The sequence below is a fragment of the Drosophila suzukii genome, chromosome 3, assembly GCF_043229965.1.
Source record: "Drosophila suzukii chromosome 3, CBGP_Dsuzu_IsoJpt1.0, whole genome shotgun sequence".
Classification (NCBI taxonomy): Eukaryota; Metazoa; Arthropoda; class Insecta; order Diptera; family Drosophilidae; genus Drosophila; species Drosophila suzukii.
Genome location: NC_092082.1, coordinates 87,598,591 through 87,624,797, shown reverse-complemented (window position 1 = coordinate 87,624,797; position 26,207 = coordinate 87,598,591). Strand labels below are relative to the sequence as shown.

General features: G+C 41.5%; 1 protein-coding gene and 3 non-coding genes across 4 annotated transcripts; all 4 read right to left on the bottom strand.

Moving 5' to 3' along the window:
- Positions 1–67: 67 nt before the first annotated feature.
- Positions 68–23,829, bottom strand: LOC108012209 (protein Skeletor, isoforms B/C). The gene is made up of 13 exons (XM_036818828.3): positions 23,312–23,829; positions 13,755–13,831; positions 13,147–13,298; positions 5,299–5,410; positions 3,559–3,692; positions 3,411–3,495; positions 3,140–3,340; positions 2,580–2,904; positions 2,286–2,500; positions 1,959–2,230; positions 1,700–1,830; positions 1,477–1,640; positions 68–1,414 (listed from the first exon to the last, which is right to left on the bottom strand). The coding sequence occupies exons 1-13, from the start codon at positions 23,529–23,531 to the stop codon at positions 1,253–1,255; spliced, it is 2,250 nt and encodes a 749-aa protein (XP_036674723.3). The 5' UTR covers positions 23,532–23,829; the 3' UTR covers positions 68–1,252.
- On the bottom strand, positions 15,743–15,907 carry LOC118877982 (U1 spliceosomal RNA). The gene has a single exon (XR_005014583.3). It is a non-coding gene; the product is annotated as a U1 spliceosomal RNA (small nuclear RNA).
- On the bottom strand, positions 17,212–17,376 carry LOC118877980 (U1 spliceosomal RNA). Its single transcript, XR_005014581.3, has one exon. It is a non-coding gene; the product is annotated as a U1 spliceosomal RNA (small nuclear RNA).
- On the bottom strand, positions 18,126–18,290 carry LOC118877981 (U1 spliceosomal RNA). Its single transcript, XR_005014582.3, has one exon. It is a non-coding gene; the product is annotated as a U1 spliceosomal RNA (small nuclear RNA).
- Positions 23,830–26,207: the final 2,378 nt, after the last annotated feature.

Below are 26,207 nucleotides of genomic sequence, written 5' to 3'. Positions count from 1 at the left end.
TCAAAAAGATTTACCATACATGCATATTTATCAGTTTATAATATTACATATTCAATATCTTGTCAAATATTTCTCAAGTATCTAGCATATTTATTTGTCCACTTCTTATTGTCGTACATCTTAGTTGTGTGTCTCTCTGTTTCGCTTACCATTATAAACATATCGCTTATTGTAAACATACACGAATATATATATATCATGCTTATATAAAAACACCAATTATGCAAATATAGTTAAAAAAGTTACAAGAAAATCATCTGATAACAAAAACTTCATCCCGTCCAGAGGGGGATTCTTGTATTCCATTCTAATTGTGTGCGGCGTGTGATTTACATTTCATCTAATATCGTTACAAGAAGCACCACAGTAGTCAGTAGCATTAAATAACATAGTTTTCTTATTTGTCTTTAGTTCCTTAGTACATTCAAATTGTGTAAAAGTGTTGTATTGTCTGCGAAACTTTCTCAAAATTCACAAATCTGTAGATATTATTGTCATACAAATTGCATCCGTTCTCTGCCATCCTTCCTAAATCCATATAATTCTTATTGTACATTGTCTTTGAGCTTCAGTTGCAGCCCATATACATAATTTATTTGTTTTATTATCATTCATTTATTGTCGCTGTGTCGCGTTATTATTGTCGGCTTGCGTTTTCATTGAACCGCATATTAAACATGATTCTGTATCTACATGCCTGTGTGTAGGTTTCGTAGTAGTTGCTAGAAAAATTACAATTTTACTGTACTAGAGATGTAGATGTATAAGTAAATTTAATAAGTATACATGTAAAAAAGTAGAATTCCATACTCGTAAATGTACAAAAAGTTCTCGCTGCCTAGCCACAAAAATCTACTGCCAACAACCGATCAAGTTCCGGCTATATATGGCTCAACCACCCATTCTACGCCCACTGTAGCAGTACAGTGGGCCCCCCTCGCATGCACACACAATTTCAACAGTTTTACATCTTACGAATTATTGTCAAGATATGTTTTTCAGATGATATTAGCCTGGTTGTGATAGTCGCCAAGTGGCCCAAAACCTCCGACAGACAAGTCCCAAGTGTGTGTGTGTGTCAGTGTGAAATTATAAATTCGTATCGACAAGATGGAAATGCTTTAAAATTGGGCGGGATATGTTAATGGTAATGGGGATATGTATAGATCTGGATATGCGCTCAGATCTCAGGACCTTGTCTGTAGAACATTTTGTCTAGAAATCTAGATCGTAAGACCATTTACTGGCACTATCAGGCAAGTACGTGGCCACTAAAAAGTAGGCTTGTCGCTACCAGGCTAAAAACTGTGGAAATTCCGTATAAGATAAGCTGATGACTGCTGGCTATCGATCCCCTGGAGGCGCCCATGTCCACGACGTTTATTTTCCAGCCGAGATTATTATGTGTAAAGCACTGCAAGAGGATGTTGAGATTAGCTAGTTATATACTATAAGCTCCTATACTTTTTCTCTCACCTGATAGTAAAGCTCATCGGGAGCATTCATGGGAACTGTCCAATTGAGATAACCAGGCTCGCCATCCTCGCACTTAAAGACCAGTGTTTTCATGTATTCCTCGAAAGTTTCGATTTCCGCTGATCTATCAATGGTCTGGTGCTCCCATTCGCAATAACGACCGGCTTTTACGAAGACCAAAGTAATGATGAAGTATTAAAAAATATATGTCATAAGATCATACCTCCTGTTGGAACAGCATTGCCATCATCATCGTATTCTACTCCAGCATAGGCCTTTTGCTTTCGTGCTTCTAGACCCACCTTCTGTCCCAGTCCACCCTCAGGAGAGTCCGTGATGTAGAACGGATGGTATCTGCATTAAAAGTGAGGTTAATAACTGATCGGTATACCAAAAATGTTATTTCTTTTAAATGCTATACTAGCTAGAAATAAATGTTAGTACTATAAATATATCATGACCATTTCATTTAGTATTTATACCTTGCCGGCTGACCCGAATCATTGCCGCCCTCGATGATGAACTCGTAGGTCTGGCCACGCTCCACAGTAATCTCAGGGATCAGCAGATCGTTCACATACCAGGCAATGCCCCACGAGGGCACTTTCGTAATGGCGGTATATCCCCGCTTGCCGCCCGTAGGTCCAATGCTGGCACGGAACTTCCTGACACCTTCGATTTTGCGCGTGGGCCATGGCTTGGGTCCGCTCTCGTCCTTCACATCGTACAGTGAGCTCTTGCAGGCGTGATCGTTCTGGAAAATCCATATTTGTAATATATATCTCTATTTATTGAGTGGTTGAGCCTACCCTCGCCGAGAAGTTGATGCGAATGTCGTCCTGGTTGTGATCACTGGCGGTGTGCGAGTGGGCATTGGCCTCCTTCCGGGCATTAAGTGGTCCAATGGCGGCTATCACCGAAACCTCACGATCGATGGGGATGGGAGCATCATATATGGCTTCATTGGGCTGCAGGAGGCGCTTATAGCGAATGCTGGTGACCCCATTCTTTCTATCTCCGCTCACTAAAGGAAAACCGATTAGTAGGATTTAGTACTAGCTAGTTCTAGTTAATTGTTAAAATCCTCCATATATTCTACTTACACACAATCACATCGTTACGACCTCCGATCCTTTCATCCGGACAAGCACCCCGCTGACCATCGCACTGGGACAGATCCGAGATGAAGTAGTCCTCCGCTCGGAACACACGGGCAACCGTGTCGTAGAAGGCCACCACCACATCGGACTGGGACATCTGGGGTCGCCCATTCGCCCCGGAGAGTCCAAATGCCATGTACTGATCCTCGTTGATACGTCCGAAGATTTCAATCTGCAGATACTCGCCCTGGAGCTCCCACTTTACCTGCAGCTTATTCGGCAGAATCTCACGGCAATTGCTGTACACAGGCCGAGGAGTCGTGGTGGTCTGAAAGGGATCAAGGGGGCACAGTCAGTGGGATCTGTTCTTTTTTTTGAAGCTAGGACATGCATGAGGCTAAGTCTAGTACTCACGGGTGAATACCACCATGAAGGCTAATGCGGCGCGCATAAGTCAAAGAGATATACATTATGAGTTGTGTGCAAATGAGCAAATGCTAGCATATGTAAGGGGGCAATGTTCCGGAACTAACTGGGTAGTATATCTGGGGCATCACACTTACCGTTATCTTGGTCTGACCCAAGGCTGGCGGTACGTCCAGATCCCTGGGAATGTAGACATGTCCAAAGTTGTGCCGGTACTCCACGCACCACACGGCCAGCCAGTCGATGTCGTAGACGGTCAGGCTTCCAGGCAATTGGATCTCGATGTCTTCTCCTTGATAGCCGCGCAAAGGTTCCAAGGAACCACTCTCATTGGGCACCTAAATTTGGAATAATACATGTATTATTATTATAATTATTATTAAGTAACCTCTATTTCAAGTAACTTACTTTAATGCCCATGATGTTCGGTTCGCTGCCATTGCCCACCCAGAAATAGGCATCAGGTCCAGCTCCATCGTAGTGCAAGTTGGGTCTATAAAACGTAAAATAATCCTTGGTAAAATACTTAATACGCATAAACCCAAGCAAAACTCACATGTAGAACGTCTTGGCATCCAGAACACTGATGTTGCTGGAACGCAGTCCGTGGGCCAATCGCTTGAATTCGGGCAGAACCCGCGGCTTGGGCACATCCAGATTGGATGGTATAAACACCTCTCCAAAATCAACCTGAAACGGGGGTTAAGGTCAATGAGCGGGACTTCTTGGGCATATGATTAAAGGGTTCATGCACATCTTCCTGTTTTTTTCCGGGATATTTAAGGCGTGGCTGTGTTTTTATCCAAGCTCTACATAATATATGAACTTTCTACATCACATATCAGCTGGGGTGAATATAGTTTTACATTGTTACAAATTTTTGCTCAGCAAAGCAAACGAATAATGATTACTCTTATAACAATAGAAATTTGTATGTTCAAAAGGATATTTGTTCAATATTTTTGTGAATTATGTAAAAACTGTTAAAAAATGGTTCTCTATCAAATCAGATGTACAATTTTAAGTTTTAAAATCCTTAATGTTCATCCTAAATATTCATATTTGAGTGTTGTATCTAGACGGCAGTGTATCTTCAGAAACTTTCTCTTTAGTGAATTTAGTTATTATTCTAAATATCTAACTTATCCTTAATTTATAGTCAACATTTAAGGGTATATCTTAAATTCTACATGTGCATTTTACGCGATACAGTGTCTACATTCGACGCGGTTCTAAGTAAGCAAACAAGCGCTTTGTTGTTGTATACCCAAAACATTTGTACATAATGTGTGTTTATGTATGCCTCCATGTGGGGGCTACCCCCCCTGCTGCCCCTCCCCCCACTGAAACCCCCAAAAACCCCCTACCCATGGTAAAAAATCGGGCATGCGCGCTCAAAACTCCACAAACAACACTCGCACACAGATACACACGGACGCACACAGGGGCAAACTAACCCCAATCCGGGTGCATCTGTGTGGGTGTGCGGCAGTCAGCCCCCAAGAAGTTTTTTGGCTGTCAGTCAATGGAAGGCAGCGTACACCCACACACACACAGTCGCGAGAGGAAGGAGCACCCTGTATGCCACACAGATACACACGACCCCCATCGGTGTTAGTATCTGTGTGTGGTGGGGGCTGGTCTGCCCCTGTGTGCGGGTGTGTGTGTTTATATGCAACCACTTGAGTTAATCAAAAATGTCTGCTGTAATTTATTTTACTACGGCCGCCATCTTTTATTCGACCCTGCAACAAAAACCCCACGAAACCCCCCTCGCAAAAACCCGATTCCAATTTGGGGAATCTATCTGGAAATGCACTTGTACTCCGCTTCTTCCTGTAGGAAAAACTTAAACAAAAGTAATTTTCGCCGGGCAAAGGCAAACATAATTGCCGGTGGACGTTGGACGATGGCATTTGCATATTTGCAGCACTGTAATTAAAATCTAAAACTCTAATGAAAACAAAGTTCCAGTCGACTGACCCACATTATAGACTGCACACTGCACAAAGGGATTATTTGCCTCTCCTTGGTAGATCCTTAATTTACTCTTAAGCAAACGAGAGACGGGAAACCGAATAACTTCCTTTTCTTTTTTTTGGTGAAAAGCTATTAAGATCATAATCGATGGCATGAAAGGCATAAGATCTTTGTGCAGCTGCAGTTAAATTACAAAAATGTAATTACAAAAAAGGCTAAAAGGCGCGTGCCATCCGCAAAGAAAAAATGGTTATTATACTATGGATTGGGATGGAGGAGAAGAAGAGGATGAGGAAGAGCAAGGACTCAGACTCACCGTGAAGCGTCTGCACCACACTGACAGCCATCGAATGTCCTTAATCCTTTTGCCCATGGGTAAGCGCAGTATGATGTCCGTTCGGTTGTGCGCCTGCAGAATGGGGGGATCCCTGCGGGCGGTTCCAAAAAGAGACGGATGTTGAGACCGAAAAGGAGATGAGAGCGAGATGGCGATACAGAGTTAAATGGGGCCCAGAGCATACTAAACTATGGGTACAAGTAAAGCGAAGTGTGTGTTTTCCCAACCCATGGCCAGAGCTTATTAAGAGCTGCACGCGGAAAAATCATTGCATTATCAACATAATAGTATCTTCTAAATTCAACAAGGTATTAAAATTTTATGAAATCCCAAATTAAACTTTTCAAAACGGTGAACTTTAAGAACTGTTTTAAAAAATTCATTACTGACGTTTGAGAAGATTTCACGAAACGTTTGTGTTCATCATAAAATATTTTTTTTAGTCCTACCAACATTTTAAAGCACTGGAATTTTTATATACCCATAATATTACATTATTAAAAAGCCTTTATATTATTATTTTCAAAGAAGACAGAAAATATTATGTTGACCATTCATTATAATTGTTTGAAATACAATACTTTAAGGACCGTTTTCTCGACGAGAAAGCCATTAATCCTATATTCCCCGATAAATGACTTAATTAAACGCAATTCGACAAATTTTCTGGCCAGCCCACAAAATGTCATCAGATTGTCCAAAGAGGTACCGCCTCCAATTTTCACCTGCATTGACAGACTGTACAAACATAGGGCTTAAAGCGAAACCAGCCAGAAAATACAACAGATCGGACCCTGGCCCCGATTCCGGAACATATATTATATTGTTTGAATGCACGCTGCGCGACTCCATGTCATTAAAATTAAAGCAAAAACCAAACGAGCGACGACAAAACCAAAAACATTTCTCATTTTCGCATATTCGCATTATTTATGAGGCGAGTGCTGATGAAGATTTATGGCTAATGCAGCGAACCGAGGCATTACACACGTCTCAACCCCCCCATTAACCCCCTTCTTTCGATGGGAGCTTCTCAATGGTTGCATTGTTGGGTGGCAATATCTATAGTATATTGCATATATAGTAAGTTTTTTCTAGCGACTTTAAACCCCAGCCAATTAGCGACTTTTTTGGGCTTCACTCTCAGTGCATCAGTGGATTTGTGTGAAAATGTAAACTCTCCTGAAACAAAGAAAACATGTCATTTATTTTTATACTAGAGATTAAAATCTATATAATCCCATATACATTTGTTTTACATGGTTTTGTGTTATTTTATATTATACCTTCGAGATACCTTGGCATTGGAATTAGGATAAATCTGTAGCCTGCATTTCCAAGACTTCCATAATCATGTGGACTTAGCGATGATTACATATCCATTACTGCAGTTACTGCATCTCATTTCACTTGCAGAACGGAGCTGAAGCCCCGGGGGTATATTAATAATCAACTTGAAGTCTAAGTATGCCAATCCCAAGGGGGCTGAACAGACAGCGAGTGTTTGCCCAGATGAATCTGTATCTGTTGTCGCGGGTTGCAGAGTCATATACTTGATATCCTTGCCGGGGATGGGTGGAGAGATGTTTCGATAGAGTAGGGCTCCTTGAGGGCGGTGCAGGATCGATTTATCCCAAAACTGGGACAAGTGTCGGAGGCGAGTCAATCAGTCAGTGGGGCGGTTAGTCAGCCACTCAAGTGGAAAGGTCGACGTCTAATGAATGTCGACAGAGGCCACGCAATCCGCATTAGACACGGCTAAGCACTTAGCCTTAGCACCCTTGAAATGACACATTGACAGAGGTCCAAGATCCTGCTGCCTCATTTCAAGGAACCAGAAACAGAACCAGCAAATCAGAACCGTAAGCAGCAACAGTTGCAGCACTCTAATGAGCCAAAACAAATTGAATGGCTCTGTGTCAACAGTGCATCAAATGTATCTGCTGGATACACACAACGATGTCCTGGTGGTTGCTTGGTCCTTTGTCTCCAGTTTTCCTCGAATTCTGTTTGCCTTCGATTCCTAGTTCCATTACAGTTTCCGCCTGGCAAATATGTTTGTTGCTATATTTGATTTGCTTGTCCTCCCCACTTGGCAAGGACCTCTCCGCTCGACATTTATTGATGCACTCAGGATGGGTTTTAGTTTCGGTTCGGTTCGGTTCGGTTCAGTTTTGGGTATTGCGATTGTGCTGGGCTCCAGTCCATTCATCGATTTTATTTTATTTGCCCTCGTTCAGCTGGTTGAACAGCCACATACATGCATATGTACCTAAGCCCCTGTGCACTTTCACCCAATTAGTTTGAATATAGATTCTGATTCAAATTCGGATTCGGATTCGCAAAGAGCAGAGGCGTCTTTTCATGTGTGCTTTCCCATTGACTAAGACCGAACTGGCCAACTTGTTGCGCCCTGCTGACTGGCACTTTGCATTCCCGCTCGATAAACAAAACGCACAACAATCGAGGGCATTTCGCAGACAATAAAACGCGCCAACTCAGCAGACAGCCACCCAATCATCCGACCATCCAACCATCCAGATTTCAACCCCATCCCCGGGATCTCGAAAAACCCCTGCAAACAAGGCAAACCACCACCGAAAATATTCTAAAATTATTATGAATATTTCATGTTTCTGTGACGAAGCGCCGCTGCCAAGCCAACGCCCCCGCGTTTTTGTGTTTTTGTCGGTGACAGGCCTTTCAGACTGATGAGTCCCGGTCCCGGGCTCGGCAACGACTACTCAATTAAATTTGTATTAAAGTCCGGTGGTCGGGGGCATTAATCACGCCAACAACAATAATAATTAGTACGCAGGGGGAGATAGCTGCGGAAAGATGTCCCTTAACGAGCTGCTGGAAATCTAGTTAGCAATAATTGCGGGGAAATATTATAGCCTAAAATGTTATAATAATAAAAGAGTTTTTCGTTAGCTCAGCAAAAAAACTAGGAAAGAAAGTCCCTTTCCTAAAGTGATAATTTTCATTTGAGACTTTTTAAAAAAAATTTTATTTTAAACTATCAGAGAGTTTAAAAAACACTTTGATATCAACTTATTTTAAGTTTAAAAGTGTCGTATTCAGATGAAATATGTTTTTTAATAATGATATATAATATATGTTTTTAACTTTACACTTCTGTATTGATTGATATACCAGCGAAGCTCATAATATTTATTAACTTTCAAGTTCTGTTTTACTGTTTAATGAACTGAAATAAAAATGTATTGACATAGTCAGAAAGTTCCTGTCGTTAAAAAAAAGTTCCCTTGATCATTTCTTGAATAGTTCAAATATTTTTAAGTTATAGCATTTTATTAAAAAGCCAATTCATTTATAATATTTTGGTATATATCTTTGTAGGACGGGGATATCCATAATAAACATATTTCTGTGACATCTTACTGAGATACAACTTGATTTTTATTCGTATACCATAGGCCTTCGAAGCCTCTTAAGTTAATATTACTTTCAAATGGACTGAAATGAAAAAATTTTGAAAGTATCTTAAACAATCCCCATGAATACCAGGCCCTGCAAGGTGTGAAAAGCGTTGCCTACTTGTGAGCGCACTGAGGGTGAAGTGACAGCAACAGGCGAAACTACTTGAAGGGCTGAAGCTGGATATATACTTTATAAGAAGGAGAGTTAGGAGAGTAAGGGGACAGGGACAAGGGCAACCGAGGGTTAAGTTGGATGCCGAATGAATCCGCCAACTTTCTGGTGCTTAATCGAGTTAAAGGCAGTTGGCACATCAGCCAGGGGCGAAATCAGTCGACAGCCAAAACAGTTGTTCGTGTTGCGGCTGCGCTGTCAACGTTGATTAACACAATGAAGGATGATCCGGGATCTTGGGTGGTGGGGTGGTGGGCACTGGTGGGTTAAACAATGAAGGACAAAACTAAAACTTCATTTTGCTACTTTGCATGCAGCAAATTTTAATGAAATCTGCATAAATCAGCGTTAAGCGAAGAGGCAGGCGCCAAGGTGGAGTGGAAAAAAGGGGGTTTTACACTGCAGATGCAAATGAGCAACAGCCACGGGAGGTGGGTGGTGCAGGGGTAGAGTGGGGTGTTTGTGGGTGGTGGCTGTTATGTACAGGACAAGGCAACGGCGTCATCCTCATTGTCATGGCAACGGGCGTTAATCAGCGCGGCGTCGCCTTTATGCTTCTCAAAAAATTCTAATTTAATTACTTATGCTCGATGCATCCATTGTGACACATTCCCCACCCAAATCCACCCACTCCACCCATTCCACCCACTGCAGGGGGGAGGTAAAGCGAGCGTGAACACAAAAAGAAGTGAGCAGCACAAAAAACTGAAAGGCACTGAAAGAATAAACAAGACCATGATCTCTCATAATGAAATGTAAACCCTTTTTGTTCAAAGGAAAACTGTTACAAATAGTATCATATATCTAATTAAAATATGGACAAGTTTAAGAGAAAAGACTAGTTCTGTTCTTTTAATGGGGAAATCACAGTAAAAAGATTTTTTTAAAGGTTTTTTATTATGTTAAGAAAAAGTATTATATTGATGTCCCTCTCGGAAAAATTACATGCAGTTACTTTATAGGGCCTGTTCTGAATTTTAGTTTTGAGAAATGTTGACGAATTCAAATTGACTTTGTTTCCGTTTTGTAAACGAAATAGTTTTATCATCTCAAGCTTTATAAGAACATGATTATTAAATAAAAACTTTTCCATAAAAAATACTCTAAAGCCCACTGAATATTAACATTTGTGCAAATCGAACTCCAAAATTAAATCCGTAACAGGCTTGTATATAATTCAGAAAAACGAAAATCATATCTAAAATTTTAAGAACATATTTAAAGTACTTTTTCGAGTGCCAAACCCTATCCTGATGCAGCAGGATTGGCAGCCCTTCAACTTCGCCTGCCAGAAGCAGTTGGGATAATTAACGCTGATTGGCCTGCCCGAGAAGCTTAGCAAGAAGCCAGTTTTAAGGCTGTCACTTGCCAGGAGGATGAGCTTGGTGGCAGGACGAACTGCCACAGAGCCTGTCCCAATGCCAATCAGATGCATTTATCAATTATCGTTCGGCGACGTCATGCCACACATCGTACATACACATCTATAAAAATCATTAGACATAATAAACGCGCGCAATTTGTTGGCTCAAATGCATGCGATTGCGATAGCAGCGGTGTGCCACATAATACAGCAATCATCATCGTGCTGACACCAGCGCACCAACCCACCGTCGACCTTCAGGCACCCACCACCCAGGAACCACCCCATCCACCCACTCCCCCTTTCAGAAGGTGCATGGGCCACCCGGTGGTATGGGTAATGTGTCTGAAAGCGTAAAAGCGTGCAATCGCTACAGCGTTCCGGGCTTCCACCTCCACCTCCTCCATCCGAAAGCCCCATACTCGTGGCACAATGTTGCTCTTTGTCAGAAGGACAGGAAGGACGAAGGAGGACCAAGGACGACGACGGGGGGAAATGGAAATGGAGGCGATGGCATCGTTGTACATTGAACTAATAAAGCCCGGCACGTGGCATCAACAATGAAACGCATTAAAGTCGATTACAATATGAATGCCCGGGTTTTTGGGCCATGGATTTGCCTTGGTTGGTTCTTCTGCAATGGTTCTTAGTCTGCCAACCAACATACTATGGCACTACTACACATCATCAAACGATTTCTCAAGCGCGAAACCGCGCCGAGCATTTGAGAATTTCGAATGGGGAAATCCAGTGCGTAAACATCCTCAGGTTTTCTTTTTGGCTGCGTGATTTGGGATTGGAACTGGGAAAGGGGGGGCGTTTGGGGTTATGAGATTGTGGGGTTTTTGGGGGCTGTGGAGCCCGGAGACTGCGCAGTGGTGAATGGAACGGGCTTTTCGGGAATCGCAATCGCTTATGCCTCGCACGATGCGCTCTGTTATTCTTGGCCTTGCGGAAAAATTTTGCCAAAGATTGGATATGCAAAAATAAGCTAGCATTAGGGTGTGTAAAGTGTTTTAGTGCACTCAAAAAAATACTTTTATGTTTCGTGATTCAAGAATGACTAAAAACTGATGACCATTTTGCAAATAATGGTCGGAATGAGGAATGCCGTACCTCGTTCTTCTCGTGGTTTAATTTCCAATCCATTGGCATTAAAACCTGGAAATGTTTAATTTTTGCCATTTTTTGCAAAAATAGGTGATGTAACCCCTAACAAAAAATGCAAAAATTGGTCAAAAAATTAATTTCCCTAAAAGTGATTGGGATCGTTAGCATATTTTGTTACCTGCCCAAAACAGTCGATCTTTTAGCTGTACGCCTTGATTTGATGAAACTACGATTAAAAAACTGCTAAATATAAGAGTACTTTTGACTAAAATCTGAATCCCATTTTTTCGAACTAAAAAAAATCAGTGTTTTGGTTGCCATTTTGCATATAATGGTCAGAATGAAGAATGTCGTACCTCGTTCTTCTCGTAGTTTAATTTCCAATCCATTGGCATTAAAACCTGGAAATGTTTAATTTTTGCCATTTTTTGCAAAAATGCAAAACTTGGTCAAAAAATAAATTTCTCTCAAAGTGATTGGGATCGTTAGCATATTTAGCAACCTGCCCAAAACAGTCAATCTTTTAGCTGTACGCCTTGATTTGGTGAAACTACTGTTAAAAAACCGATAAAAATAAGAGTACTTTTAACTAAAATCTGATATCTATTTTTTTTTATCAGTGTTTTGGTTGCCATTGGTTGGCCAAAAAACAAATTTTCCTTAAAGAGCATAGTTTGCAAGCTTTTCAAACCAGAATAAAGAATGAACACTTTACAAAGAATTTGTTGTTTGTTATAAGCATGCTATCCTTAGCCTTGGCATTCGGGAACTCAAAGAAAGGGTCCACCCCTTCAGCATTAAAACCATGAAAATCAAATACGACATTCACCTTAGGCGTATTTGTGATGCCTGATATAATGTCAATGCCAAGTGGAAGGCCACTTCACCTTGTTTTCGGTTTAGGGATCAGGGAATTAGGATAAGGCGCAGGATTAGTTTGTGATAATGAAAAATGCAATGCTCGATTTCTAAGCATTCAAATGACGTCAAATTGTGTGCGTGTCTTGGCTGCAACGTGGGGATTAGGCCAAAAAGGGGGTTTGGTGGGTGGTGGTGCATTTTAAGGGGGCGGGGACCTGGCTAATACCGGCTTAGTGCGTTCAAGTGGCAGCGCAAGGAGACTGACAAGGTAAATAGTTGAGCGGCTTAACCTTGTGGCGACTGAAAGTAAATAGTGGCGAAAGGCTGAAACTTCGCTATCTTATAACGCCCCCCATTTTTCCACCGCCCTGCGGCTTTCTTTGTTTGCTGTTGTTTTTTCGGTGGGCGGTACGGTAGTCCCCCAAAACACCCCCCACCCCCTCCACATATGACCGCAAATCTAACGTGAAGAAATAAATGAGTTTTTCACATTAGGAGGCAACCAAGCGACACCACCAACTTGGCAACTTGCAGAGCCACAAAGGCGCCGGGAAGGCAAAAGGAAAACGACAACGAGCACAAATGGCAGGCGAGATGAAAAATGTTTTTTAATTTTTGAAAGTGGTTTCATTGTCAGCCGTGCGTAACGTAAAGTCTGCAAGGATGCGGGGACCCCAACACATATATTCATATACACATCTACATCCACCCAAAACATTCGCTCACGTTCCAAGGAAATGGCCTGCTGCGCTCGAGTAGCCAGGACATCTCCATCTCCATCACCATCACCATCTCCACCTCGAACAAGGTCCACTCTGACCATCAATGGCCATACCCAAAAATGTGTGAAAATGCATTATCAGAACAGCGATACTCACATGCCCGTATACTCCTCCGGATAGGGAATGATATAGCCCTCGGGACTGGGCCGCTGCGTCTTGCCCACCCAGAAGAAGGCGTCTGGTCCTGTGCCGTCGTACGCAAAGGACTTTACGAACAGCGTCGACTCGTCCACCGCGTAGATTTGACCCTGGGGAATATAATTTTAAAAGATTTTAGTAAAAAGGAACTTGCTTAACTCAAGCTAAAAATACATTATAATATGATTATAAATTCAACTTCAACTTTTCTTAAAACCAACTCTCTTGTTTGATCTTTTTTAATAAAAACTCTTTATATTTAGAAAATTCTATTAATTTTTTAAGTCAACACATTCCAAATTTTATAATGTTGGGTTAAGAAAAAAACCTTGTTAAACTAAATAAAAAGAAAAACTGAAAGAAAATTGTTTTCCAAAATGTTTAGTATCAAAAATTAATACTCATTAAACAACATTTTGTGAGATAAAAATATACTTTCTTACAGAGAAAAACCAATAAATTTGTAAGTAATGAAATACATATTCTCTAAATTTCCTTAAAATCAGAACCTTTTTTGTATAGGTAACTTTAAGTCGACTGAATTTAGTTCGAAATGTAAAACTCACCTTGATGCCATGGGCAAAGTTGGTAAAGTCCCCGATATAGCGGCCGTAGTAGGGTTCCGGTGGGGCTCGTCCGGCGGCTGTGGATGAAAGTAAGGGGTTGGGAGATTGTTAGTCCAGAGCAGATTTAATTGAAACAGGCGGCCAAAAACTAAGTTTTCCACTTCTTTCACAAACACAGAGAGAGAGAAAGCAGAGAAAGAGCCCTCAATGTGGTGCATTTTTCAGGTGCTTTTGCTTTTACTTTTGCTTTTGCTGCAATTTCTGCTACGGATTCATAATCCAGAGGCTCAAGAAAATCGCTGGACACGGACAAAGAGCGAAGCCTGCTTTGCAAATTAATCCTCAGACGAAAGAACTTTGCCATACAGAAAGTTGCCTCCCAGAACCCGGAACCCGGAACCCAGAACACAGAACCCAGAACCAATGTTGCGCCTCCAACCAACTGGGGATGTGGAAAAGGATGTGGATGGATGTTCCTGTGCCAGTGGATGATGATTACGATGACTATGACGAACTGGCGCTCTGTTTGCCAAACTCTTGACAAGTCCCCGGGGGAGTTGTTGGCATGCCTTTCCCTTTGGGATTGCGCCATGAAATTGATTGAAAACCATGAAATATATTGAAATTCAATGCTAAGCTCGACTTGCCAGCCGTAGAACTTGCCAGCTAAACAATGCAAATGTATGCCAAAATGTTTAAAAAGAACAGAAACAGACAGCCTCCAAATGATAGGTGTCAGAGGTGGGTTCAAATGGGGGGTGGTAGTTGCAATTTCAGTTTGTTTCTGGCTTGTCGATTCGATATTAAATCCCAATGCCGTAAGCTCCTCTCTCTCTTTACAATCGTTGCCAGGAGGCCAGGGGATTCCCCAGAATGTCTCAATTGATGGCGGAGATGGTGGAGATGGTCGATGGTCTATGGTATATATGGTAGCCAGGACGACGGCGGCAACAAAAGCGTAATATGAATTAAATCAACTAATGCGTGCATTAATCTCTGAAGTCCTGGACCCCTGGAAGCACGTGGCCCCATGGAATATACGTGCTCGAGGATATTTATACAAAGTGATGACGAGCACGTTGACATCCCCCTTCCTGGAAAAAGCCCAGATATATCCACCGCCTGAGGCTGCCCGGCACACGACCGCCGTTGGTTGTTGTTAATAATGTTTGGTATAGGGGTTTCGGGTTCTCCGCGGAGGCAGGGGGGAACAAATAACAGTCAATGGCCATGTCTATCTTTCTGGCTGACTGAGTGGTTGCGTCTGAGGCGTCCGTCTCCAGATTTCTTCGTCACTGGAAACCGATAAGATTCCACGCAGGCGATAAAAAAGGAAACGAAACGTAGACGTTGCCAAGCAGATGGCTTTATTTTTGACTTGTTGCCAGGTTCTCGCCGATAAAATTGATTGGCAACGCACGGCACAGCTCAAAATCATCGACCCACATTGCGTTTGCGTTCTTTCTATTTCCAGTCACTTTGTCAATTGAATTCATGACGCACAGTGCAATCCAAAGGATACCGAAGACAATAAACGCTTTTAATCCACTAATGCCCAGCTGGCTCAGGGGAAAGGATCGCAGACACATAAGCCCTATAAATTAACGGGTTGCCAGGGATACTTAGCAGGACATCCCCTTTTGGCTTTGAGCCCCTGCCCAAAATCTGAATCTGCATATAACCATCAAATCGGAAAGGGTTGTGTCCAATCCCACCCCCGGTTATATCCCTAATCCCATCTACAGTCCGCTCGACAAGTGCCTTTGGTGGAGGTTGGGTGGGTGTTACTACTAAGAGACCGTAACCACAGGCAACCAGTGCATTCTGTATCTGATTTTGGAGGCTGCGAATGCCTGAGATGGATGGACAAATGATTGACTTTCAGTTTATGACAAATATTTGCACTAAGCAGTTGCTGCTGATGTAACAAAGGGGAGATTCAAGTGGGGATTACTTTGTTTCATAAGGTATCTTCATTTATTATTAATGTCGGGACGGCGCGAACGCCATTCCCGGCTACCAAAAATAGCACGCACGAGTTATTCACATTAGGAATAATCGCAGAGGTCAACTCGGCCAAGGTGCAATGGACAAGTCTCACTCCGGAGGAACCGCCTTCGTGATCACGGTTGACCTCTACGCCAGGTAAGTATGCTTTTCTCGGCTCTAACTTAAGGGTTCCATGAGTGGACTGCTAGAACTGATTGGGAATCACAAGCTCTGTATGAATTCAAGGAGAAAAGTAGGCTCTGTTAGGGGTTGGAAAATGCAGGTAACCAAGAATTCTTCAAGCACAGCCTCGCACATTTTCCGCAATTAACCCGGTACGGTAATAATGTTATTAGAACTGCCGTTTGAATAATCATCATATTTATTCCCTTTATTTACTCAGCGCGACATCAAAGGAACAAACGATAATTAAATTCGCACTAATCTGCCCGTAATTTATTTTATCACATGCCCATCTTCGACTTTGACGTCGTCATCAGCATCAGGAGCGACATCATCATCCTCATCCTCGTTCGGGGGTTCATTTTGGGTTCCAGGGCTTGGTTTGAGATCCTGTAACGCACGCACGACCAGGACACACGAAATTCCAAATCAAATTTTCATTTACTTCCGAAATGGAGTCTTCCTGGGCGAAGGAGAGGAGGGCTGGGGCGGTAAGGCAGGTCGTCCTTCCCCCGCCGAAGGACTCATTGGTTGGTGGCCCAACCTCATTAAAGCTCGGAAATATTCCTCCCCAGGAATGTTGTGCCCTGCTCTTCTGACGGGGGATGCTGCTGGTACATCTGTATTTGTCTTTCCCACTGCGAGGGTGTGTGTGCTCCCGAGTATCTGTGTGTCTGTGTGTGTGTGTGGATGGTAAATCGAATAAAATTTAGCTGACTCAATAAAAATCAAAAAGCGTTAATGCTAACGATATGACTTTAACCTGAAACCGAGTAAATTGTTGCTTGTGTCAAAGCCAAAGGAATGGGGAAGGACCGACCCTCGGATTGCCGTTTCCCTCGTCCTTCGCAGCGTGAATTTGGGCGGAAAGTCGGCAGGATATGGCAACTGGAAGCAATATTGCAACGTAATCTGACAGCGACATTTTTTGCCGAACTCGGAACTCGGACGGAGTGACTCCTTTCTTGGCATCGGAAACTTGGCAGGGAAGCGAGAGCGTTTAATAAATGATGATAAATAAATAAGAAAGCGCGAAAAAGGAGGCTGGACGACGACCAACAAGGAGCCCTAACAAAACGAAGGCAGTTAATGGATGGGAATCCCATTCCAAGGAATCCCTTCCTAATGATCGATGATGGAAGAGAACCCAAAATGGCCTTGGAAATCGGACAACATTTGTTCAAATTACCTTCGCTTTTTAGCAACAGTAACTTTTTCAACAATTCAATTAGCAACTATCACTAAACTAGTTATATCATAACGATGTCTAAAATTTATTATCAATGTCGGGACGGCGCGAACGCCATTCCCGGCTACCAAAAATTACACGCACGAGTTATTCACATTAGGAATAATCGCAGAGGTCAACTCAGCCGAGGTGCAATGGCCAAGCCTCACTCCGGAGGAACCGCCTTCGTGATCACGGTTGACCTCTACGCCAGGTAAGTATGCTTTCTTCCGCTCGTCAGTAGGGTTTCCCTGCCAGAGCAGCTAGAACAAGTTAGGAATTATAACTGGTAAAGAGAAATGAAACATTTTTGAGTCCTTAGTAGGCTACTCTTGTAACAAAGGAATCCCAACGCAGAGCAAATGTGCAGGTAGCTGGTTCATGTTAAACATTTATATATTTTTTCTTTTCTTGGTACTAAAGTCTGAAATGTATTATGTTTGATCCATATAAAATAAATGGATTTGAACTGTTTTTCGGAATCAGAGGTAAATTATGGGGAATGGGTGCCTTATATGCATTCTACAACACCAAATTATTATTAAAATGCCAATTTATAGCTACGCTGTATCTTTTGATCCACTAACAGAAAATCACAAGAGTTTAAACCCGATTAATATTTAAATCGTAACCAAATTGTTCAAAAAATAAACAAAAATGTATCTTAAAATGTTATTTTTTGACTGCCGCCGATAATAAGTCATTGGTACAGATATGTATACAAAAAATATAAAAAACTTAAGCCAGGCTTAACCAGATATCTTAAACAATGAATGAACCAAATCAATTGAATAGCTCTCTTCACCTATCTTATACAATCAATACCAATCTCTTCAATTCAAAGATACCTAGTAGAATTTAAGAAACACACAAGATTTCCAAGGCGTTCTTTAACTTATAGTATAAGTTCATAGGTAAGTATAGTATAAGTCTTATATTGCATATTAAAACTATTAAAATATATCTTTTATGTCGGGACGGCGCGAACGCCATTCCCGGCTACCAAAAATAGCACGCACGAGTTATTCACATTAGGAATAATCGCAGAGGTCAACTCGGCCGAGGTGCAATGGACGAGTCTCACTCCGGAGGAACCGCCTTTGTGATCACGGTTGACCTCTACGCCAGGTAAGTATGCTTTCCTCAGCTCTACCTTAAGGGTTCCGAGAGTAGATTGCTAGAACTGGTTGGGAATCCTAGGAAGGGTTCGGAAGGTATACCTACACCCAAGAAGTATGCAGCAAGAGGTGTATACCATGATATTGGCATGGCCGGACTTCCTCCCCAGTAATTTCTTTTAAAGACTTAAGTCCCGAGTCCCGCGGCGCGTTATCTGCTCCCGGCTGCGGCCAACACTCCTGGGAGATTTGTGGGCCCCCCGCTGCCACGGCCACCGCCCCCGTCTTAGAAGGAGGCGTGACCGCTCGCTTGAAATCAGCGCAACTCGCATTTATATTTATTTCAATTTTATGACTTCATGTTAGCCGAAACCTAGCCACAAACGAAATGAAACTCAAATATGTACACAAAGTTTCAATGTGGCTGCGGATGGTGAGTTGGAGGATTTGTAGGATTGTGATTGTGGTGCTGCCTGGGAAGCAATGTGTAAATCCAGCGCAGAGATTAGAACATTTTGCGCGGCAACATCACAGAGAATTATGCGGCTCACAGTGGGTGTTTTGGGGGCGGGGGGCTTGGCGGCTTTGCACCCACAAGGACATCGCTCTGTCCCGCTCTATCTATACGCTCGTTTCGCTTCGTTTCGGTGGTGGTTTCATATGGGGAACCACAGATCCCGATCCCCCATTTGTATTCACTTAATACCTTAGTCCTTCGCCGGCAATAACAACATCAACCTCACAGAGTGCAGCAACAGGAGGCTGGAAAGGAATCGCTTCTTTGGCGGCACGCTTGAGCTAATTTAATCGCTGCAAATTGCTCGACAATCTGCTCCACTCACGTGAAATTCAAGCACCCCCCCGAGGCTATGGGATATGCTATAGGATGGTACACCATATATATATGGAATATTATTAGGAGGATTGTGGGAGTGGCTGGTGTGAATTAGATTACATTGCCATGGCAGCGGGGACCCAACAAAAATAAGTTTGTGGACTGCAAACAAGCGATAAGCTTGTCAAAAACTGCACTTTTCCAGTTCCGCACAAAGCTCTATCGCACAGAACAAATTTTTGTAAACATAAATTGGTCAGCAAATTCAAAGCAAACGGGTATTTATGTGTGACTTATCAAATATGCCAAAGATTTGCGATTTTTGCTGTTTACTTGCAGTTGCTTTGATATTTGTATTATTGCATTGAACACTTTTAGAAAGTTGATTTGTTCCATGATAAAAATAAACATAGATTATTATGTTCTTTTTATAATCTTGTCAAAATACATCAAACGATTTAAAACGTTGATTTGTTCCTTGAAACAAAGATTACAGATTGATAGGTTAGTCAAATTATGGTATTCATCGTGATTTTATATTTCTTTGGGGGGTTTGATGGAATTTTTTAGAGACCTAATGAACTTTGATATTTAAATGCCAATAGAGCTCTTATAACAAGGTTTACGCTTTTTCCTGTGCATTCATCTTACTCCCTGCTGAATTTTAATCCTAATTCCCCATTCCAGTCCACATGTCCCATACGCAATGAAATTCGAAAGTGGAAAGGGAAAGGAAGTGGAGTGATGTAAGCGCAACATTGCACAACCAAATCAGTTTGATATTTTCGCTGTTATGGCTTTGGTCTGTCGATGTTCGTGGTTGGCCAACTGCACCACCACCGCCCACTCCGCCCACAGCGGACAATTGGGACTCAATGAACCGCACCACCGCCGCTCCAACCGCCAACTTCAATAAGCCAGCGGAAAGTTACCAAAATGGCTGGACAAAAGTGCAGGCCAACGACGTTTAATTGGCCGCCCCATGTCCCATATGTGGGATTATAAAGATCCCCATCGAAAACGGGGGCGATTCGCATATAAAACCGACTGCGTGGGAGGATGGCCATTCACTTCACAGGCAAAGTGGCATAGAAACCGAGTTAGGGTTTCAGATATGACAGGCATAATTGGATGCGTTTTAAGATCCCTATCTTCTTTACTCTCCTGCCAATTTTAGAAACCTTTGAGTCTAACAAGGTATAACCATTTGGAGCCGGAACTTGTTCATAAACGAGTTGAAGCCCAAAGCTGACTTTGAATGGAATTTAGTTATGGCGCTTTGTACACTTATTCTATGTGCTCAAGTCCCACGACACTCTAAATAAATGATCGTTTTTCTATGATGACTTTTAAAATGATTGTACTTATTTTGCTTCCCATAGCTTGTCATCATTATCAACCGGATGCTTACCTTTAAGCTGACTTCTTTTAATGAGCAATTTTTTGTACAAACTATTTACATTATTTATAATCTCTTACGACTAACTAAAATTCCTAAAAATAATTAATAAATATGAAATTAATTCGTAGAAACTAAAGCTGTTAAACTTTAGATAACAATTTGTTTATATTTTTAACAGATTGAGTTCTTTGTAAGTTAATATAATGGCAGTCCATTGAAATATAACTGAAATGAATACGCTTTTAAAGAACCTCTTGACCTGAAACGAAGTATGATTTACACATTTAATTTAACAATGTTTGTTTTAATGATTATTTTGTTAAATATTTATTTGCTTTAGGCTTTCAAAAACCCGCTTTATTGTTTCATTCCCCTGAGTTAACCCACTAACCCAGCTTCCTGTACTTAAACAATCCTCTGAATTTTGCACGCATCCATCTTCGGTTGGAAAACTCGTTTTCGTTACTTATGTGATTATTTTTTATGCACATACATTTGTACATATTTAGTTATTGGTAACTGGAATCGCATGCGTAAGTCAAGACACGCACTTTTTAGCGACCGTTCGATGGCGACACACTTTCGTTTTTCAGCAGGCCCAGTTAATTTACATGGGCGGCAAGTCAAGCGTTCCATTGGTTTTTCAGTTGGGTTCAACGGGCTGCACAATTCGCATCATTTTCATTTTTATTTTCGATTTTTTTCCCCTCAATTTTGTGAGCTGGAACTCGGTTACGTAAGACGTCCGCAAGTGTGAGACTGGGGCGACAAGATTGCCGCCGACTCACTTCTGTTTGTGTGTTACTTTTGGGGCCAAGTTGTGGTGGTTTGTATCTGGGAACTGTGCAGGCCAAGTACAAAGCTATGGGGCTCGGTCTGTTTCTGTCAACCGGTTTCCATCCACATTACACCATGCTCTGCTCGATTTTTGGCAGTACCTCTCGGGGCCCGAGATATGAATGATTTAGTTCGCTTGCGGTTCATTGGCCCCTCTAATGCCCTATCGCGATGTTTTGCATAATGCGAAGAGTAATTTTTGGCCATAAATTAGAATTTCCTTGGCCGGCGACAGTTGGCTGAATTTATAAGCGAGTGTCAAGCGAGCCAAATGAATCGAAAGGAAAGTTGCCCATTAGTCAGTGAGATAAAGCCAAAGAGCAGAAATTTAAATGGTTTCGGGAGGGTGAGTGAAATCTCGGGGTAATTGGTAGTTTCAACTCACAATGGGTTAATTCTTGGTAGCACACTATTCAACAACAACCAACCTCCATTCCCACATTCAAAAAGGTAGTACCTGGGTTCCCTTTTCTTTTGCGTGACCAACAACCCAGGTTCATTGAACCCCACTGACATTGCGTCACTGCCCAGTACACCTAGGTCCATCTAATTATGGCAATTAAGTGGTTATAGCCAAAGTTTTTAAAATAGTATGCAAAACAATGGGAATGTCTTGATTCAAAGTCCCTCATTTACATAATGAATTCACACGATTGTAAATTGAGAGAGAGAAGACAACAAAATTGGTGTGAAGAGCTTGCAAAGTACGCCTTTGACTTTATAGGTAGAATGCTCAAATGGGGTTTATGATCTTGAGTGTAACGATTTTTGGCCTAGATCATAATAGCGTGAAATGTTCACTGTACATATGCTGGGAGTTAATTATCTTGAACGGCGATAATTGTTATAATTGAAGTCTTTATGCACTAACAATCGTGTGTCACATTTGTGTCTGGGATATTTTTGAAAGAAAACCTGTAATTTATACAAAATAAATAAATCAAATTTCAAGTGCGCTTTGATCATCTAGCAATTGAACAACTCACGCTATTTTCTTGAGAAAAGGTAAAATACTATAACCTTAAACGCTTTTGCTAAGTACCCATAATAAATCTTACAAAATTTGTTGTTCAGATTTAATTGCAAGTCTCGTGACGGGTGCTAAAAGTTTGTGCAGGCACTTGTTTTTCAGCTATAAGTTAGGTTTTTTAATGGCCCTTAAAAATTTAATGAGGTATGAAAATGACGAATCAATTTGAATATTTTTTTTCATATGAAAGTCGTTAAAAGTCCATCATAGCCCAAAGCTCTAATCATTTGCGATACATTCAGACGTTATATTGAGTTCGCACTCGCCAAGCCTCAATTGAGATTGGGCAACTTTAGAGGGTTTCGAGGCCCCGTGAAAAAAAGGTACTTGATTTAATTGAGGTTTCGTTAAGGTACTCACTCTTAGCCAAGTTGCCTAAGGCCGAATTCATCATACTTGTGACTTGGCGTTGGCATTTATTGAGCCATCTGATTGACTTGCAGACAAACCACAAGACAGCATTTATCTCAGCATTCTTAACCGATGGCAGCAAAAAAAGTGAAAGTATGTTGCACGCAGCCTCGTCAATAAATTGCACAATACTCGATACACAATTTTTTACAGAAAAATAGCTCCTTATGACCCAAGCAATTACAGTTACTATGCAGTACAAATAATTGTCCGAGCAACTTGATATTGTAAAATAGATATGGATTATAGAAATTGTTAGATTTCTGTCCATTTGAAAATGGATGTCAAAGTGTATCAACTTAAAAAAGGATACGGAAACGAGTATTATTTCTTATACATTTTTGGCAGTAATATTATATTATACTTTCCAAATCTAATTTATCTACTGCATCTAATATTGTTTTTGAGTACTTTAGACACCAGTTTCTAATATTTTGACCGCCGCTGTCTGATGGCACCTACACACGCATACAGATACACACCGAAGGACGCCCACAGGACACACGGATGCAGCACTCACTCACCTTGACAGACGCGGCATTGCAGGAGTGCTGCAACAGCGGCAACAACTGCCAACTGCGACCATGTGACGATGGTTAATCCTCGTGCAGTCGGTGTCCTCGTCCTGGTCGATGATTTTGTTGGTGCTGCCATTGTTGCTGCTGCTGGGGCTTCAGCTTGTCCCTGACGACGCGTTTTCCACGAGGTGGTTTCCCTGACCAACCTGCTCGCTTTCCTCCACATTTTCGGCTGGGCGATTGAAACAAAGGCGAAATCAAAGCAAATATAATTTCGGCAGCTCCTAATTTTCCAGCTCCCTTTGGGTTTTCCGGGTGGTACTACGGGTAATGGTATTATAATGGTGGTTCCCGGGAGCCTGCGCTTGCGTGCGTGGGTGAAAAGGCCCGGATTCCGGGGACAGGTGCTTCCGGGGGGCGGGGCTCAGGTGGGCGCTTTGTGATTCTGTTTCAGATTATGTTCTCTTAATTTTGGTGGGTTTTCCTTAAAGTCAACGCAAAACTTGGTGTAGTAATCCCGTAGTCCTTGTAGTTGTCCTTGTTTCGAGGTCTCAAACTCCACAATATACACACATTCCTTCAATGTACATCCATCAATCTGTATGTACTGCGTTTCGGTTGGCTATTTACTTCTTGGTTAATTTGTATGATTTAACTTGTAACTTTAAGTTGCATAACATTTATTTTCTTTTGTAATTCCGATAATATTTATTTATGCTTAACTCACTTATGAATTTCTTATAGAAATTTCTCTAAATTATTGCACAATTTTCACATTAACATTTATTGTAGTTGGTTTAAACGCGATTCACTTTGAGTAAATCCTATTAATCGCTGCGATTTAATTGATTGCGTTAAATAAACGGTGTAAAAAGAAACGAAAATGTTTTATTTCGGGCTAGGCCCATTCTGGTTTTTACGCGTTTTTAGTTCGCGCACTATTTTTATTTGTTTTTACATGGATGGAAAACTTGAATTAGTAAATTAAGAGTTGTTTCTGTTAACACAGGTTCAGGTGCAGTTGGCGAATTTTGTTGAGTATTTGGTTTGGTGCATCCTTTTTTCGTTGTGCAGATTTGTTCAGCGCCAAAGTGGAGGAAAGTGATGCGGGAAAAAAGCGTTACGCGCGTCAGGGCGAATCGAATCGAGCTTCGGACTTAGTGTGACCGCTCGACGTCGGTGTGGCTGCAGGCGGGGTCCCGAAAGATACCGTTCGCCGCTGAAAAATATACCGAAAGAACTTGTTAGTATGAAAATATACCGCAAGACAGTGGCGTTTGCAAAGGGGTATGGGGGAAAAGGGGGTTCAAGTAATATTATTTTTAACAAACAAATCAGAATCAACCGAAAAAAAAACTTATATACGACTACAAAGTTCTTAAAGCAAAAATGTTATAAAACATAATCATTATAAATAAGGCATGTTATAATAACATTTTCATATAGGTCTTCTATTTTTTTATGACAAAAAAAGCCCATTTTCAAGCAATCATTACAATTTAAAAACGCATTTTAGCTTCCAAGGCCACCCGCCCAGGTGTCGCCCCAAGCGACCGTTGAATTTAAAATGGTCATGTCTAGGCCGAAATCATTAAAATAATGTTTGACCCTCCCTCTTTTTATTCATTTGTTGTGCCCCCACTGTCTTTATCCCAACCGCAAAGGCCACAAAAACATGAGCTGAACGCACAGGAAAACAAGCAATGCAAATGACCACAACTGCATGGAAAAACTGACGTCTGTGTGCGGTTTTGTTGTGCCAACTTAAAACATTTGCATTTGCGGTCTAGTCTGTTTGCTTCTCCAGCCGCAAAATAATCCTTTCAGTTCCTGTTTGTGTATATTTTATTAAACGCAAGAAGGCAACGAGTTTATTCGGGTACTCGTTTAATTTTATCAGTTTATCAAATATAGGGCTAAAAAAGAATAGTTGAGTGAAGGATTATGTATGGATGGTAGATATTTCTTAATAATAATAACTATTTTTTTATTTTACTAGGAATAAGTCAGAGCTGGAACTAGATGAACTAGTCGAAGAACTTTATTGCGTATCGATTAATTAGGGGTCCCTAACTATTTCAAGTTGCATATGATTGGGTCTTGTTTTGCGGAGTCAAATTTTCAATTTATCTTTTTAAAATTATTTTATAAAGATCAAATGAGGCCTCATTTTTTCGGTATGACAAGGCTTGATTCTTTTAATTTCTGAGAAATTTTAAAAAAAGTAACGTAAATTTTAGGTAATTTACTTTACTTTACTTTGAACCATTTTATGTCTCTTTAATGAAAAAAGATGGCGCTCTAAAATGTTAGATTCCGCGATTTTCTAACAGCTGTTAAATCGAAATCTAACAGCACTATTAAGATGTATAAAAATCTAACAGCGGCAGAGCAGCGACCGCGGAAGTTTTCGTTACGTTTCTCTTACGATTGCCGACTCTACGTTTCCGACCCTTACGTTTGCGATAACAGCGATATACCAGGTGAAAAGTATTTCGATAAAAATATTTATTTTTACTCAATAAATACCAAACATATCATCCCTAAACCGACGTCTCTCCACCCCTAGCCTATTGTGAATTGTGAAACTTTCTGATTGCTCCTCAATCTCATTCGTCATTTACAAAATTATTTGTAACAGATAGTGAGCCGCGTATACATAACAGGTGTGGCAGACGATGCACTGATGTAAAGGCGCAGTGCCAGAGAAACTTTTTGGCGTGTTCCCCGCGTGGAACTGCATTTTTTTTTGTTTCCTTTCCTCAGTTTTGTGTGTTAGGTGTGCGAGCGAGAGGGCGCGAGCGTGAGGAGTGGAGCGGAGCGGTAAGTACCGACGGCCAGACAGGGACAGAGAGATAGCGCAAAAAGGGCGAACGGCAAACGGCAAAAAACAACAACCAAC